General features: G+C 45.7%; 1 protein-coding gene across 3 annotated transcripts in view; it reads left to right on the top strand.

Moving 5' to 3' along the window:
- Nucleotides 1-17,780, top strand: part of SLCO3A1 (solute carrier organic anion transporter family member 3A1) — a 315,736-nt gene that overhangs the window by 233,071 nt on the left and 64,885 nt on the right. For all 3 annotated transcript variants that reach the window (XM_023220849.2, XM_023220848.2, XM_023220847.2), the window contains exon 3: nt 8,413-8,511. In XM_023220849.2, the coding sequence (XP_023076617.1) occupies nt 8,413-8,511 (99 nt within the window). The remainder of the gene's footprint in view (nt 1-8,412; nt 8,512-17,780) is intronic.

Raw genomic sequence — 17,780 nt, 5'->3', positions numbered from 1 at the left:
CCTTTACACAATCCTGTATTTTCCACATTCTCTAAAATAAGCATAGTTTACCTGAGTGATTTAAAAAGTCATAAAAGAAAATCCTGCTGTTAGAGGCACCAGTAAGAAGAACAAATAACAGCTGATGGTTTTTGAGAATGTCTGTGTTCCAGGAATTGACCAGAAGCATTCTGTGCACTACGTATTTGACCCTCAATAACCCCATAGGAGGTAGGGATTGTTGTCATCCCATTTTACACAGGAGGAGACTGAGGCTGAGGGAGCATTTGTACCATGCTCACAGACACATCAGTACAGCGGAGCCTTGACACCGATCCTCCCTCAAGGTCAGTAGTACCTCTGTGTCCTTTTCCACCCCAGGAGACTGAGGGTGAGAAACACAAATGGGTGCGTCTAATTTCAAAGTGAGTAGGGGAACTGATAGCAGTCCTTGGGTTTCTGGATGGCCTGTTTGGCTTTGCTTTCATGGGCATAAAGAGTTCATGCCAGCGGGTAGCAGATGCCTACAGCTCCTCGGGCGGCCTATGCTCCCCTCACCCAACCCCACAGGTTGTTCAACGCAGGAACCACGCCCCATGCTACACTTTGACAAAGAGAAAAATAAAGTTTCACGTGGAAGGGTCAGCATTTTTCCTCAAACAATGCGGCATGCACCAGCATAGCCAGCCAGTGATAGTATCTTTTCCAAGAGTAGGCCTTTTGGTGAGCCTGCAGAAGCCCCAGGGCCAGGCGAAAGGAAGGAGAACAAGAATGGGTACCATGGAGTCTTCCTCTTGGAGCATCAGTGGAAACTGATGTTTATGAAGTGCTTCATCTGTGCCAGGGCTGGCCCCCACAGTTGCTTTCATTTATTACTCACCACAGCCCTATAAAATGTCTTGTTTTTACAGTGCACACTTTGTTTTGCACACTTAGTTTTGCAGTGCACACTTTGTCATAAAGCAGGTGTCTGTAAGGGTGTGGATCTGTTATTGGGCTTCTCTTTTGCTTCATTGCTTTGTTTGTTATTTCTTGTGCCAAAGGCACCTTGGCTTTAAAAGAAGTCCTGACATCCAACAGTTTGGAAAGTCTTGACAACAGTTGTGCTTCTTCAAACACGTCTAGACTGGTCTTGGTCCTTAGCATTTCTATAAAGAATTTAGAATCAGCTTGCTACCTTCCACAAACAAAAATGTTCCCTAGTACTTTTATTATTTATTATTATTATTATTTGAGATGGAGTTTCACTTTTGTTGCTCAGGCTGGAGTGCAATGGCGCCATCTTGACTCACTGCAACTTCCGCCTCCCAGGTTCAAGCAGTTATCCTGCCTCAGCCTCCTGAGTGCCTGGGATTACAGGCAAGTCCCACCACGCCCAGCTAATTTTGTATTTTTAGTAGAGACGGGGTTTCTCCATGTTGGTCACGCTGGTCTTGAACTCCCGACCTCAGGTGATCCACCCACGTCAGCCTCACAAAGTCCTGGGATTACAGGCGTGAGCCACCACACCCGGCCCCATCTATTATTATATCAATAATAGTATTAAAGTTGAATAATTCTTCCTGGACCAGAAAATTTCAAGTTTCCAGTTGTATTTTCCAAATTCTTCTGGTTACATGCACCTAGCCTGACCCTTTATGTCGGCTTAGGGAGTCCCATGGTCGGGTTGCATCTAGAAGGAGGTACATTGAATGGGAGAGTCCACAGCGCAGACAGAGACATCTGCAGAAGGACTTGGGGAAAAAGCACTGGTCAGGGAAAGAGGAGGTTTGGGTCTCGGTCCCAGGTCTGCCCCCAACTGGCCAGGTGAGCTTGGGCAGGCCATTGCCAAGAACAGTCACGCACTCCTTCCTCTGCATGACCGCTGTGACTAGTGCTCTCAACCACACATCCTTTCAACAAACGGTGAACTTACTGTCCATCAGCACTGGGGCGAAATAGGAATATAAAGAAGAAGAAAGCATCATCTCTGCATCAGGGGCTTAGCATCTACAACAGTGTGTCTTGGACTATGCTGCAATCAATGCCAGGTCTGAGAAATGACACACACACAAAAAATGTTTTGTGGTCAAATAATTAACACAAAACCTTTGTGCAAGATTCCATTCAGGCATATTAGTATTTATAAGATCTGAGAAGTCTTGGAGTTTAACCCAGATTTGCTTAACGATTGTATTAGTTTTCTATCATTGCTGTGATAAATTATTGCAAACTTAGTGTAAAACGCAAATTTGTTATCTTACGATTCTGGAAGTCAGACATCCATATTGGGTCTTACTGGGCTAAAATCAAGGTGCTGGCAGGGCTGTGATCCTGCATGGAGGAGAAAATCTGTTTTCTTGCCTTCTCCAGCTTCTAGAGGCTGCCCACATGCTTTGGCTTATGGCTGTCCACCATCTTCAAAGCCAGCATGACTAGTCAGCTCTTTCTCATGCCATCTCTCTGGCTCACTCTGCCATCACATCCCCATTTCTGACTCTGACTCCCTCTTCCACATTTAAAGGATCCTTGTGATGAGATTGTGCCTATGGGGACTCTCCAGTATAATCCCTTAATCTACAACCTTAATTCCTCTCTCTGTCACCCAGGCTGGAGTGCAGTGGTGCAATCTTGGCTCACTGCAAGCTCCACCTCCCAGGTTCACACCATTCTCCTGCCTCAGCCTCCCGAGTAGCTATGACTACAGGCACCCACCACCATGCCCACCTAATTTGTTGTATTTTCAGTAGTGACAGGGTTTCACCATGTTAGCCAGGATGATCTTGATCTCCTGACCTTGTGATCTGCCTGCCTTGGCCTCCCAAAGTGCTGGGATTACAGGCGTGAGCCACCGCTCCCAGCCACCCCAGCTTTATTAAAGCACATCTGACAACGTGTGGCACATGGTGTGGAGGACTCGGTGCAGGGTGGGGTCTTTCTCTAGCCCCTCACCATCATGTACTCTCATCTTGGTACTGCTCCTGATATCATATGATAGATTTGTGTTTGTTGCCATTCTTCAAACTCCACAAGGGTGAGGTTTTCGTCTGTTTTGTTCACTGCCATGTCCCATATTATTCACTGTTACTAACATAGTCCTAGCAAGTAGAAGGTTCTCAGTGGGTATTTGTTGACTAAGAGTAGTGGAAAGTCTCTCTGATAAGATAGCAAGCTTCTTGAGGGCAAAATTCTTGTCCAAGTTATCTTTTCTTCCCCAGGGTCCAGAGGTGGCTGGTGCTAAATTTAAAGATTGTTTAGTGTGGGAGAAGGCAGACTCACCACCAGGAAGTCTTGCTGGAGATCATTTTCTTAAGGAATTTGCCATAGTCTATGCTTGGGCTAATCTGTCATGCGCAGAAACTCTTCATCATCTGGGCATAAGTTGAGATAATAAGCTTCTCAGGCAGTTTGCACCACAGGGTCCCAAACTTTCTTGGTTCACAGCGTCCTGAGTCCAAAAGAAATAATAAGTTTTGTTTATCAAGCATTTAGGTTCATACTACTTAATAAGTGTTTCCATCCTAACAACATAGAGTAACTGCTTGAAAAACATGATACATATCAACAGAAAAAAATATATATATATGTATATATATTTTAACCATAATTGCTTACTAATGGGATGTGTGTCCTGTTGGCAAATGCATGGTTTCTGAAACCTTGGATTCAAATTGGACATTGCCACCCCCATTTTCTGTTGCATATTGATTTCCACACTTGGTTTTCTCACAGCAACTATGGAAAACTCAGCTCACAAAGATGTGATGTCATTGAAAGAAATCCAGTGTTGAAACCATAGGCTACCATGAAATGGTAGATTCACATGTCCAAGAGATGTCAAGTATTGCTATATTTCCCTCAAAAACTCACAATATTCTGCCTTACCCTTGTGAGTTCACTGCAGTACTCAATGGTGTCCCAGCACACAGCCTGTAAACTGCAGATTTGTGTTAATATAATTCACTGAAGGCCTGTGTACAGACCAGAATGCCAGAGCTAGATCACCATGGGGGGCACTGCATTCAGCCCCTGATCTCCTTGTCCAGCCGTCTCATCCCTGGGAGGCCGGGTTAGCAACCCATTGTGCTTGGCTTGGCAAGCAGCAGAACAGTGAGGTGGACTCCAGACAGCCCGTCTGGTCTGCACACTGATGAGGCTTGAGATTTCAGCTGCTTCCCAGCAAGAACTCCTTCCTGGGCCTGACCTGCTCCCAGCTCCAGCCCTCTCCCCCAGAGATAGCTTTAGGAAATGAGGTATGGAGGGTGTAGTGAGCTTTGGAAAGAGAAGGACTGGGAACCCTGGAGGGTGCCAGCCCTCACTGTTGTAGGAGAGACACAAGTGTCGTCTATTTAACAAACCCTTCCCCAGGTCTTTCTGTGTGCAACACACTGTTCTAAGAGGTTTGCAAATAGGAGGTCGTTCAGTCCTCAGCACAATCCCATGACGTCGATCTATTATTACCCCCACTTTACAGAAGAAGAAACTGAGGCACAGGACAGGAGGTTAAATATATGTTGCCCAAAGGTTCATGGAGCTGGAAAGTGGTAGAGCTGGGATTTGAACCCAGGCTGTTCATACTCTTACCTGGACTTTTCCCTTAGGGTGTTAGAAAACCCCAGCAATCCTTCCCACTGTGCTGCTTTCTAGCAATGTGCTGGGGCTAGGTGCTGAACCACTCTAAGATTCTGTTTTTCCCCCGTGAAACGGCCCGGTAAACTTCTCCCTGAGGTCATTGAATGGCTTCCAGGAGATTAGGCATGTAAAGTGCTTTCTATTATCCAGGGTGGTAGCACAGAAAGCCTTCAGGGCTGCCTGGCTAGGGAATCCAAGGCACTCCTCCCCACCGACGTACATGAACCTGGAAGACAGCAGAGGGCAGCACCGGGCTGCTGCAGAAGGTTCTGCACCTGGAGGCGCCGGCCCTTCATTCAACAGGGATCCTGCATCTCAGTGCCTGGCAATATGCCGCTTCTCCATTCAGGCAGAACGTTCGAGGTGGCTTTGCCAAAGCAAGAACAAAATCACAGCCTGAGAGGATGAATTAAGGGGGAAACCAAGGAAGCAAGCTCAGCATAACCGTTCTGTTAGTTCAGAACCTGCCTTGCACACCTGGGCCCGCTGAAGCTGCTCGTTTCAGTTGTTGTCTTAAGATATTTCTGAAGGCACTTCCTGATGCATGAAGGCCCCTCCCACATCCCACCACCAGCATTGCAGCTGGAGGTTTACCTTGAGGTCTACGTAAGGAGGAGTGACGTAGAAAAGTGAATAGAGGTTGCACCTGAGGAGGAAGATGCCGTTTATACCAAAATACATGTGCACAGTGTCTTTGGTGTTTGGCGTGGGGTCCTATCAACTCTGTCCTCTTCCTTTTTAAGGTTATCTTTGTTCAGCTGAAACCCAGATGAGAACAGGACCTTGAAAAAGCCACAATCCAAACTCTGGAAACCCGCACCCTCTTATAGAGAAATTTGGTGGAGAGGCTGCCTTAGGGTGTGGTGTCTCCACAGCAGGCCACTGCTGTTCCCTGTTCAAGCTACCAGCCCCACTCACTGGCCCATCTGGGCCCTGTGGGGCTCCTGTGGACAGCTGAGGCCAGCAGCTTGAGGGACGCCCCTCCTTCTCTGCAAGAGGGCAGAAGGCCTGGGACCCCAGCTATGCTATGATGTCTGGCCAGTCCTTACTTTCAAGTCTACTGTCTTTCTTTCAAATCTACTGTCCCCAAGCATGGGGGTAACAGCACAGTCTATATGCAACATCTTCAGGTTGTTGGGTTGTTTCTGTTTTTCCAAGGATTCTGAAGGCTTGGTCCTTTGACCTATTAAGTATTAATAATAATTCTCATTATTCAGTCTGTAGGGCATGGATCAGTGATGAATACATTGCTTGGGGGGTTTATTTAAAGGGAAGAAGGTCTATGATTGTGGGTGATGGGGGAGGTGCCGGGAGTCACAGCAGATGGTGAATTAGAAGGGTAGGCACAGCACCCTTGGCAAGAGACTTGTATTCCTGTGCTCTGTGTCCCGTTCTTTTGGGAAGGCCTGAGCAGTGAGTGTGTTTGCTGAGCCGTCTCTAGAGTGCCCGTAACTCTGACTGATGGATTACCACAGCCTGCAGCCTGGATGGGAGGATATGACTGGCTTCAGGACTTTGCAGGAATCTCTCGGGTTCAGCGTGGGTGCCACTCCTGAGTTGGACAACTGTTCTCCATGCCCCCTACTTCCTGCTGCTTTCTCAGATCCTCTTCCTGCTGCTCTGCTCCCTAACCACAACCCCACTAAATAAAGCCCCCTAATTCTAGTCCATCCCCGAAAGATCTTTTCCAGCAACATCCCCTGCCCCCAACTTTGTGTGCTTGGTTACCTTAATCAAAGTTATGACAAACCAGAGATAATGTGCTAATCATGTGAACGTCACTCCTCTCCAAAGTGATACATTTTCATTTTTTAAAATGCAGCTTATTAATAGAAATAAGATTCTGCAGTTTCTGGTTGGCCGTGGAGTGACTATTTGGAAACAGTGGAACTTCTACGTAGATTTCTTCACATCCAAGGAGGATTTTGCTGAGGGTGGACTCAGCCCTGTTTCTGTGATATAAAACATATTTTCTTCATTCTTTCCTTCATCAAACATCTCCTAAGTGACTGCTTTAGGGTTCTGGGTTCCTGTCTATAAATGTGTGTTAGTTCGTTCTTGCCTTGCTATAAAGAAATACCTGAGGCTGGGTAATTTATAAAGAAAGGAGATTCCAGTGGCTTGGAGTTTCGCAGACGGTACTGGAAGCATGGCGTTGGCATCTGCTCATGGTGAAGGTCTCCAGAGGCTTCCAGTCATGGCAGGAGGCAAAGGGGGAGCAGGCGCATTACATGGTGAGAGCCAGAGCAAGAGGGAGAAGGGGAGGTCCTAGACTCCTTTAAACAATCAGATCTTGTGTGAACTGAGTGAGAGCACACTCATCACCAAGGGGGCGGTGCTGAACCATTCGTTAGCCCCATGATCTAATACCTCCCACTAGGCCCCACCTCCAACATTATGGATTACACTTCAACATGAGATTTGGAGGAGACAAACATGCAAACTAAATACTGTGGCTTCCTTTGCCCAGTATTTAAAACCATTTGCTTTCCCCTATGTAGTTTTAAGTTGTTTCTCCCCACCCTAAGTCAATGAATGAGTTCAGAGGAGGGAAAGCTTCAAGTCAGCGAGGCCAGGATTTTTTACTGTTTGGTTCAGCGCCGAATCCCCAACCCTGAGAATAGTCCTTGGCACATAGAAGGAGCTCAGGAAAACTTGACTGAATGGATGAATATGTGATTGGTTCCACGACGACATCACCAAGAGAATTTAGGGTGAGTTGATCTACCCCTATGAACAGACTAGGCTGGAGAGCTACCCTCCACTGGGCTTAGGTTCCCGGCCGTGAAATTCATCTCTCACCCTGCTCTTCAGGTGCCTGTGTGGCCTGTTAGCACCCACCCTTGGAGCTGCCTGGGTTGGAATTACCCATGCACTGACTGTTCTCATCAGATGGCCAGCTTCTAAAGGGAAGAGCTACTTTCTTGACTCTTATTTTTGCCTCCAGGGCCTGGAGAACTGTCAATGCTCAAGAAATGTCTACCCAATTGAAATTTAAATAGATACAGCCTGTGGGTTTGAGTTTGGGATCAGTACTTTTCCCAGAATGTCCTAAAATTTCTGTGCAAAATACCAGGTATTGTGTCCATCAGATACTTAAGCACTGCCCAGAACTTGCCATCTTCTCAGGTCCTACAGAAACGCCTAATTCCTGAATAGCTGTTATAGCCACAACAACAATGGAAACAGATAATGACTTCAAAACATGGAGAGAAATTGAAGAATTGAAATTAATAAATATGTAATTAAATGTTAGATATTTACCATTGTGGGAACTTTGCTATTTGCTAAATTTCAGAGTCATGAACGTTTTATTATATTTGAAAATAATTTGTTGCGTAGATTATCCTCACTTCACAAAAAATTCCTGAGTTTGCACAATGGGTGTCAAGGGATCTTAGCCAACCATAGATTAAATGAGTTACATAAAGCCAAATAAATGTAAAAGCAAAATTATAAAAGTCTTTTCAAAAGTGTGGATTGCAGAAAAAATATTTAATGATAGATGCAGATATATTTTAATATGTTTGATGTGGGGTGAAGTCCTCTAAAAGTAAAGGACACAAATTTCAAAGCAACCTACCAAAATACTATAGAATGGTAGCATAATATACAGTGCTTTCATAGAGTTTCCAAAAATTGTAAATTCAGGCTTTCCCCTCTAGGATTTTTAGAATAATTCCTAATATCATTTATAAAAGCAGACATCTCATCTCATCAATGTAAAATAATATCCTTGACCTTTGGTGATTTTGCTCATTGAATAGCCTCTGTTTTGTAATCTCTTTTTTTTTTTTTTTTTTTTTTATCATCTTCTTTCAGGAATCCTGTTCACGATGCTGGTATTTGGACCAGCCTGCGGGTTTATCCTGGGCTCTTTCTGTACCAAAATCTACGTGGATGCAGTCTTCATTGACACAAGTAAGGAATATATCTTGATGTCTGCTTTCCACCCACAAGCATTTCCTCCCTCATAAATGTGGCTTCAGCCTGTGGGTTCTAAAACCTTCTTGCTCAGAGACAGTCTTGATGCCCCTGCCTCTGTAGCTGGGGCTCACCCGGATTAGTTGAAAGAACATGAGTGTTGGTTCAGAGGGCCTGACTCAAGTCTGGGTTCTGCCAACATCCACCTAGAGGCTGAATAACCCCCAGCAGCTGATTTTACTCCTCAAATCTATAATTTCCTTATCTGTAAATAAAGAGTAACAATAATTATATCTGCCTGGCAGATAAGAATTTAATGAGAGTGTCTGTGTAGAAATGCTTGGCATATGCTCATTGAGTGGTGGCCCATTAACCTATGTGAGGATCCTACTTTCCAAACTAAGAGTTGGAGCATGTGTTCAGGAAGTGCAAGTGTACGAACGGGGTCAGTGAGACAGAATATTGGAAAATGCTTTTAGAAGACACTGTTGTGGTGGCCTTTGTGAGGAAATATCCACATTCAAAACCATTTTAATCAGAACTTGTGTTCTTAGCAGGAAGTGCAAGTCTCAGAAGACCCTGAGTTCCCCAATCCACGATTGTGGGATTGAATGGGATGCGAGATCAATGGGCTAGACTGTGCTGTGGTGACAGACGGTCCCAAAACCTCAGTGGTTTTATACAACTAAGGTTTATTTGTTGGTCACACTACATGTGCAGGGTAGGTCGGCAGTGTCGGGGTCAGGGAGACTTGGCTCATCATGGTCACCTGTTGATCTGTTCTCAGGATCAGTAAGCATTCCCAGCCCCCCGGGCCCAGGCTCACAGAAGTTCCATCCTGACCCCAGCTTGCACAGTTACCAAGGCAGGAAACCAGTTTTACTCTGGCCCTGGAAACTTCTACTCAGAAATGACATACAATGTTTCCCCTCATATTTCATTAACAAAAGCAAGTCATGTAGTGTCTTGGTTTCCTGTTGCTGCATAAGAAATGACCCCAAACCTAGTGACCTAAAACAGCAGACATTTCTTATCACGCAGTTCTTCATATTTTTTTCTGTGGGTCTGGAATACAGGAGCAGCTTCACTGGGCAGTTCTAGTTCAAGGTCTCTTATGAGGCTGCAGTCAAGGTGTGGCAAGGTGGCAACCTGGTCTTGGGTCATCCCAAGGCTCAACTTGGGGAGGATCCACTCCCAAGCTCACTGCCATGGGCCCACAGGAGGGGGCTACCTCACCGTGACACCCCTGAAGCAAACAACCCAAGAGAAGGTGAGAGAGAGCACGTGAGGCAGGAGCCACAGTCTTTTTATAACCCAATCTCAGAAGTGACATCTCATTACTTCTGCTGTATTTTGTTTGTTAGAAGCTAGTCACTTGTTCAGGGTTACTATCGAAAGAGAAGGGATTATTACACAAGGACCAGAATGCCAGGCAGCAGGGATTTTAGAGGACCATCTGGGTCATTGCCTACCATGTGCAGTCACATCTCTACCTTGTGTCTGAAAAGGAACACTATATTTACATGTAGTTTAGCATGTAGCAAAGCTGTATTTCCTTTCTCTCTGAAAACAGAGGGTGAGAAGCCATTCCAGCCTTTGCTTCTCATGCCGATCTATCCTCAGGATCAATAAGAATTCTCAGTCCCCAGGTTCTCAATCCATCATCTCTTGACAGTGCTAAATTTACTAATTCACCCCAAAGAAATAATGTGGTTTTAAATCCAATCAAGTCACTTTGTGATTCACTCCATTAATCCCACTGATATATTTACTTGTAGCTAATGATGTTACAGATTTCCAAGTGGGGAAAAAAAAAAAAAAAATCAGAGGCAGCCTTATTTACTTATACTTTTAAAGTGCTGAGTCTGTTCAGAAGGTGATTGAGTGCTGGTGTTTTGTAGCCGTCGGCTGGCCCTTTGAACCCATTTCCTAGGGAGTGCGGTAAGGGGTGGGCTGGGAAGAGACAGGACGTGTGAAGTGAGTCGGTTTCCATCTTGTTCGTGTAGACAGGCCAGCTTCCACCACTGCACCCAAGGCAGCACAAGACAGGGCTAGCAGAGGGAATAGAGAGGAGGCATACTCCTGATGCAATGGGGAAGCCACCTTGAAGGGTAGCAAAGTGGCCAGGTGGCATATTTTGCCCTCAGTGGTATCAGTGGTGGCCTTTGAACCAAAACCCTGTGAATGACCAGATTATCTGAGCTGGAAAGAGCCTCAGACATCATTCCTTTCCAACTCTTTCATTGTACAAATGAGGAAACTGAGTCACAGACAGGGGAAGGGATGTCCCCAATCCAAGGAATGTATCTCTATAAAACCCAGATCTCCTGAGCCTGCCTGTGAAGATTTCACTCACCAAACTCTCTTAGGAGAATGAAACGGCACCTTCTCTCAGTGTCCGAAATGACCAGCAGGTAGACAGATGGCTGGAGGGGGCTTAGCCCATCCACTCCCAGTTCCCTCCATTTGCTGAGGCTGTTCCTTCAGCCTGGAATGCTGTTTCCATCTTACTGTGTTCAGCATCTCTGTTTGCCTGTTAAGGCCCAGGGTGTAGCGGTGTGATCCATGGTTCTAGTCTCATTAGCTACTTGGTGCCTGCATGGATGTAAGGCAAGTGGGCTTTTTTCAGTCCTATGTGGGCATCTCGCTGATGGCAGCCTTCCCCACCAAGTTGATAATGGAATTCTCTTTCTGTTTCTAAAGAATGCAAGGTGCATTGTCAGTCATAAACTTTGTCTGTGTCCTTCCCAGAGGCACCGTGAGGGTTGGTGCAGCTCTTTACCAGTAGAGGGCAGAACAATATCATTTATCCTATTTAGGGAATCAGCCACAGAATTCTGCAGTTTCCAGCAGTTTTTATTGTTTCTAATCTTGTGACTGAAACTTGCCGCCTGCGGGTGGATTTGGGCTGTATTTGAGGAAGGGATCTTAATTTCTTTAGGGCCTCCCCTATCTTTTCCTTGCTTTCCTAAAGCAGTACTCTTCTGTAGGGCTGTCCAGTGTATGGGAACATTACTGTAGGCATTAATAGACGAGGGCCACCCACAGACACATGTTTCTGAAGTCCCCACTGAGACTGGGGTCCAGGAAAAGCAGCAGCCTGAAATTTGTGGGGAAGCGGCAAGGCAGGTCCACAGAGGGCCCTCGTTATGGGATAGATGGAGGAGAGAAGGTGGCATCCACCACATAGCCTGGTGCCCACATGGAGAGGAGAATCCAGTGAGGAAGCCTGGTTGAAACTTGTGAGTAGATGCAGCTGGGGGTGCCACGGAGGGTTGGTTGTAGACATGGGCCAGCTCTGGGGTGAGAGCCCCCACGGGGCACCTTGCCTGGAGGTCCCAACTGGCTCCACTTAGACATGGGCTGCTTCTGCTGCTGCCTTTCATCCGTGTTTGATCCCTACATGGTTCCCTTTGCTCCTCAGCTCAGGGAGAATAAATCTGTCCCCTGAGAGCTGGGGGAAGAAATGATGGTGCCTCCAGGATTTCTTTTTTAGGTTCTTTATTCAACTGAACCCCAGGTGAGAACAGGACCTTGAAGAAAAAAAGGACTTGGTAGCAGAATACATATCTAATCACTGCCTTGGCAAGCCTTAACGATGTGAGTTTATTACAAGAAGATTAGTAATACCAGCAGCCATGAATTGGTCACTTATTAAAGCTGTACATAGATTGCCTCATTGGAGCCTCAGCACATTCTTATGGGAGTGTAGATCCTACTATTAGGTGAGGCATTATCATGCAATGGTTAAGAATTTGAGCACTGGAATCAGACTCCATTTGAATCCTGACTACCCCTCTTACAAGTTCTGTGATCCTGGGGACATTACATACACATCCTGAGTCTGTGTGTGGATGGCATGAGCTACTCGTGCAAAGCATTTAGCACAATGCCTGGTGTATAGTAAGCACACAATAAATACTTATAATAAGAAATCCGAGAGGTTAACAGTTTCCACAGCTAGGGATAGAGCAAGGATTCATTCCCAGGCCTGTCTGACCTCAAAGCCCCACTCTTAACAGAACAGCTGGCTTCCCTGAAACGTCTCCAGGAATGTAGCCAGGAGGGGGCTCCCTTCCATGGACAAAGGCCTTGTTGAGATGACCTAGCCTCACCAGCACATCCGTGCAGACTTGTCCTGAGGCACACACCAGCCAGCCTTGCAGAAGGCTGCATGGCGTTTGCAGCTGGAACAAGATGTGGCCATCTGTTTGCTTCACAAGAAAGGTCAACAGACTTGAGAGCCTCCTGCTCTGCTGTCCTGAGGGCTGGCTGCTACTGCTAGATTTCTTCATTTTGGGCTAATTAGCCCAATGGCTGGGATTCTAGATGTTCAATGCCACCCTCCAGCCTTAGCCCCTTCCTGTCTCCATTTTCTAATTAGGTTTGTAACTTAGTGATACTCTTAGAATTGGAGTCCCATAGCAAAAGTGTGGCAACATAGGTTAAACAAATAGGTAAATGAACTACAAAAAAAAAAAAAAAAAAAAAAGTCCATATGTCCCAGGAGTAAGAAGTAAATGTCGCCAATTTGCTTTGATCTGCTCTTCTCACAATTTCAGGTATCCTCATGAGTCTGTGGGTGGGTTAGTTGGTTAGTTTTAAAGTGGTTTAACTGTATTTCCAGTGACTTTTCATTTGATCTTGGAAATGGGTGGAAATCTCAGTGAGCCCCCTAGTTCAGTTGACCTTTGGCAGAAAGAGTAAACAGCTGTCAACAACTCTCAACTTACCCAATACAAGCAACAAATAAGAACAACCCAAAAGTCAGACACAAAGAGTGGAAGGGTTAGAAAAATGGACCTTGTAAGGCCGGGCATAGTGGCTCTCACCTGTAATCCCAGCACTCTGGGAGGCCGAGGCAGGTGGATCACCTGAGGTCAGGAGTTTGAGACCAGACCAGCCAACATGGTGAAACCTGTCTCTACTAAAAATAAAAAAAAAATTAGCCGGGTGTTATGGTAGGCACCTGTAATCCCAGCTACTTGGGAGGCTGACACAGGAGAATTGCTTGAACCTGGGAGGTGGAGGTTGCAGTAAACTGAGATCTCACCACTGTACTCCAGCCTGGGTAATAGAGTGAAACTCCATCTCCAAAAATAAATAAATAAATAGAGGAAATGGATCTAGAAAAGGAGAAAAACCTTCTGCGCCTGTTGACACCTATGTCAAGACAAGTCCAAGATGTGCCTGGCTTCATGACAGACATTTCCATCATGGTACACCCAGTGTATGGCTCTCTTTGTTCCACTCTGCAACCCTTTTCTCCTGTCCCCTTTACCAGACTTCCCTCAGAATCTGTTCTCATTGTCTGAAATGACCACGGGGTAGATTAGTGGCTTGATGAGAGAGTTGAGCCTATTCACTTAGAGTCCCCTGAGTGTGCCACACTTTGGCTCAGCCTGTTCCCTCAGCCTGGGATGCTGTCTCCACCTCATTTTATTCAACATCTTTCTTCATCCATATGTTTAGTTTTGTTGGCAATTGAATGTATCTAAGTAAATGAGACAGATTGGTGCTTTCAGTTTTGTTCTGGGCATCTTACTGAAGGCAGCCCTTGCCAGAAGGCTGAAACTGCAGCCGTTTTTTTAAAGTTAAGACACTAACTAGAACCAAATAGAGAAGTAAAGAGGTTTTCAAGCCTTCCTCCCTACCTTTACCTAAAACAATACTTTGCTATGTCAAGCCTGCCTGAGACGGCTGTTCTTATAGAACATGGATTTTTATTTCCTAAACCTTTTCTACTAGTCAGGGTAGACTAGGTTATATTGCAGTAACAAACAGCTCCCAAATCTCAGCAGCTTAGAATACTAAATGGTTCTTTCTTCTTTGTGCTAGATCCAATGCCGATCAACACGGACATTTCGTTTATTGTAGCCTGTCAGATACCATCTTAGGAGGAAAGAGGGGTTGGAGTCATGCACCAGCTCATACACACTTCCACCCAGAAATGATACATAACCCCCTTGCTCACATTTCATAGGCAGATCTCTGTGGCTTATGGTTACACCTAACTTCACAGAGTGAGGACGTGTCATCCTCCTTGACATCAGAGGTGGAGGATCCAATGCAGACACTAATAACATCTACCACACTGTCCTCTTCCAGCCACACAGAGAACTCTCCCTCACTATCCCTAGTACTGAAACAGTATCTGTAGAGCATTGACAGATGATTGCCAGCAGGTGGAGGGAGATTTTTCACCATAACTAGCCAAAATGCCTCATAAAAATATTATTTATTAGCTGGGCACAGTGATTCACACCTGTAATCCCAGCACTTTGGGAGGCCAAGGTGGGTGGATCACCTGAAGTCAGGAGTTCAAGACCAGCCTGGCCAACATGATGTGAAACCCCATCTCTACCAAAAGTACAAAAATTAGCCAGGCATGGTGGTGGGCACCTGTAATCTCAGTACTCGAGAGGCTGAGGCAGGAGAATCACCTCCACAGGAGGTGGAGGTTGTGGTGAGCTGAGATCACACCACTGCACTCCAGCCTGGGCGACAGAGCAAGAATCCGCCTCGAAAAAAAAAAAAGAAAAGAAAAGAAAAGAAAAAAAATAGTGTTTGTTATAGAAATGGACAGAGGTAAGACATTTTTCAGACAGGTCCAACCATTAGTTGTCTTTCCTAGATCAAACTCACCAAGCCTCCCCCCGCCCTCAGGACAGCACACTCTACAGCTGAGTGGTTTCCCTCTGCATGTTATTTCTGTGTCTGCCACAGTGCTCCGGATAATTGAAATGGAGAAAAAAATCAATACTTCCCAAAATAGTCAGTGATGAGTGTCTTGGATCTACAGAATGCTGCTGTATGCCACCTTCATGCAGGCCCCGTCTCCTGTCCTTGCCCAGTTGGCAGGTGGGCTTTGGTTCTGACACAGGTGACGTGCCCTTCCCCGTCCTTCAGACTGAGCCAATGTCGGCTTTCCTCACACATACACATACCTACAGGGAGCAAGTTGGCACATTCACACAAACCGTCACCTCCCCCATCACTGTCCCTCTCCCTGGGATGTTTTCTCACACATAGAACAACAGAGTCACTAAATTCCTAATAAAATATGACTTTTCTAATTTTGTTCCCCCAAACAACTGCTAGGATTTCTCTCTCTTTACCCGCTCACATCTGCCAGCTTTTCAATTCCCCCTTTATGGAGCCTGGAGACAATGGAGGAAATAAATACTTCAGCTCCCTTTTGCTGTCTTCTGTTTTCATTCATTGCTTGGCAGCAGGTGAAGAAACACAGTAAGTGACTAGTGAAAACATTCCTGTTCAGCTACCAGAGGCAATTTCACTTCCTTGTGTCTTCCCTCATTTGCATAAAGATGCTTTCGAGATCACCTTGTGTTTTCCCATGCCGTACCTTTTAAAAAGATCCAAATTTTGAGATTCTCGTTTATATATATATATATATATATATATATGTACATAAAGGTGAAAATAACAAGATCTACTCTCTATATAAAGAGCCTACTATGCATCAGGTGATTCTTGCTCATTGCCTGTCATCCTTGCAACCACTCTAGGTTGAAGCTGTCTTCATTTTGCAAATGATGCAGCTAAGACTCAAGGAGGGTAAGTAACCTGCCCAGTATCACATGCTAGTGAGTGGCAGAGCTGGGATTCGCAAGTAATCTGCCCAGTATCACGTGCTAGTAAGTGGCAGAGATGGGATTTGACCCCAAGTTCTCAAATCTTACACTGTCCCCTCTCCAGCTTGTAGCTATGCAGAAACATCTGGTCCATCGTAGTGCTATTATTGCTGCTGAGTGTCTGTCAGCGTCTTCAGGACAGTGACTACCAGTGTTCTAAAGGCCACTTGCTACCTACTGGAAGAGCTGGCAGCCTTAGGCTCCTGGCGCAAAGAGCAGGAATTGATCATTCACCTCAGGCCCTATAGGGAGCCCAAAACAAAGTCCAGACATTGAAGAGGGGCAGTGGAACAGAAAGGTGAGAGCATGGACCTTGGCATGTGTATACCTGTGTTCCGTGCTTCAGCCCCGTGAACCTGGGCAAGGAACCTAACCTTTCTAAGCCTCAGTTTCTCCGTCTATAGAAAATAGAGATAATAAAAGTCCTGCCTTGTAGAGTTATGGGGAAAGTTGGCTGGAACAGTTAAGAATGTGCTCTGCATAATGCCTGGTGCAGAGGAAACCCTCAATAAATGATGACTGGCATTATCATTAATGCTAGCCGAGGAGTCTTCAGGGAGAGCATTTTATGAATGCTGAAGTGTTCATCTGGTGTCTGCGGTCATTACTCTTCCCAGAGCTGTCCATCCATCTGGTCCAGGCCTGCAGCCCTATTGGTCCTACTTCATACACCATTGCCCAGATCTCCCCAGTTCTCCTTGCGTGTTCCAGGGGCACGGTTTGTTATCAGAGACATTTCTAAGCAGCTCACCTGGGAGCCGTGCTGTGCAAGGCAGTTGTAAAGAGAGAGAAAGAAAAAAACTGTACCAAAGGGTAAGCTGAAGTTTACGTTCGTGTGACTTAGCTGGCAAAATCAAAGAAATAGTGGTACAAGGCCACCAAACCACATGCATAGCACCTTTAAGCACATGAGTTGGCTGCAAAGCTTTGTATTAGAGAGCTGGTGCCAAGCCACAGGCCACCACCAAGGTTGGCATTCACCTCTCCACTAGTAGCATGGAAACAAAGGACCCTCACCATAAATAACAGGCTACCATCATCTGGATGCCCCAGCATGTGCCAGGTACTCTTCTGAGCATTTTATGTCTGGTGTGGTCATTTGATCTTCCCACTAAGTACTGCCATCATCATAGATGTTACACAGATCAGTAAACTGAGGCATAGAGAGTTCAAACCACTGGCCTAGGGTCACACAGAGAACAAGGGGTAGGACTTCAACCCAGGCAGCCTGGCTTCAGAGGCCATGCTGTAAAACCCTATTGTGTGCCTCCTCTTACGAGCTGTGAACCTAATTTAAGACAATGAGTGGGGCTTTGAGTGGGATCTCATATGAGCTGCTTTTTGGAAGCCAAGAGTGAATATACCTGATGAAAATCTACCTCTGAACAATAAACACTCCCTTGTGTTTCTTTGAACACACCTTGGCAGCTCTGCCAAGCCAGTCAGTTTTAACCTAAATTCAGAGAATGTCTGGCTTCTCACTGTTTTTGTTTAGACTGATGTAAACACAGGGTAGACAAGAAAATTAAGGAGGGAATGTGATCAGCCTTCGGCTTTGAGAGAAACAGAACTGCTGATGTGCAACAATAGGCTTCGTAGCCTGGCAGCCAC

This window comes from Piliocolobus tephrosceles, chromosome 6 (genome assembly GCF_002776525.5).
Source record: "Piliocolobus tephrosceles isolate RC106 chromosome 6, ASM277652v3, whole genome shotgun sequence".
NCBI lineage: Eukaryota > Metazoa > Chordata > Mammalia > Primates > Cercopithecidae > Piliocolobus > Piliocolobus tephrosceles.
The sequence above is the reverse complement of the archived record's forward strand: the minus strand, read 5'-3'. Positions and strand labels throughout refer to the sequence as shown.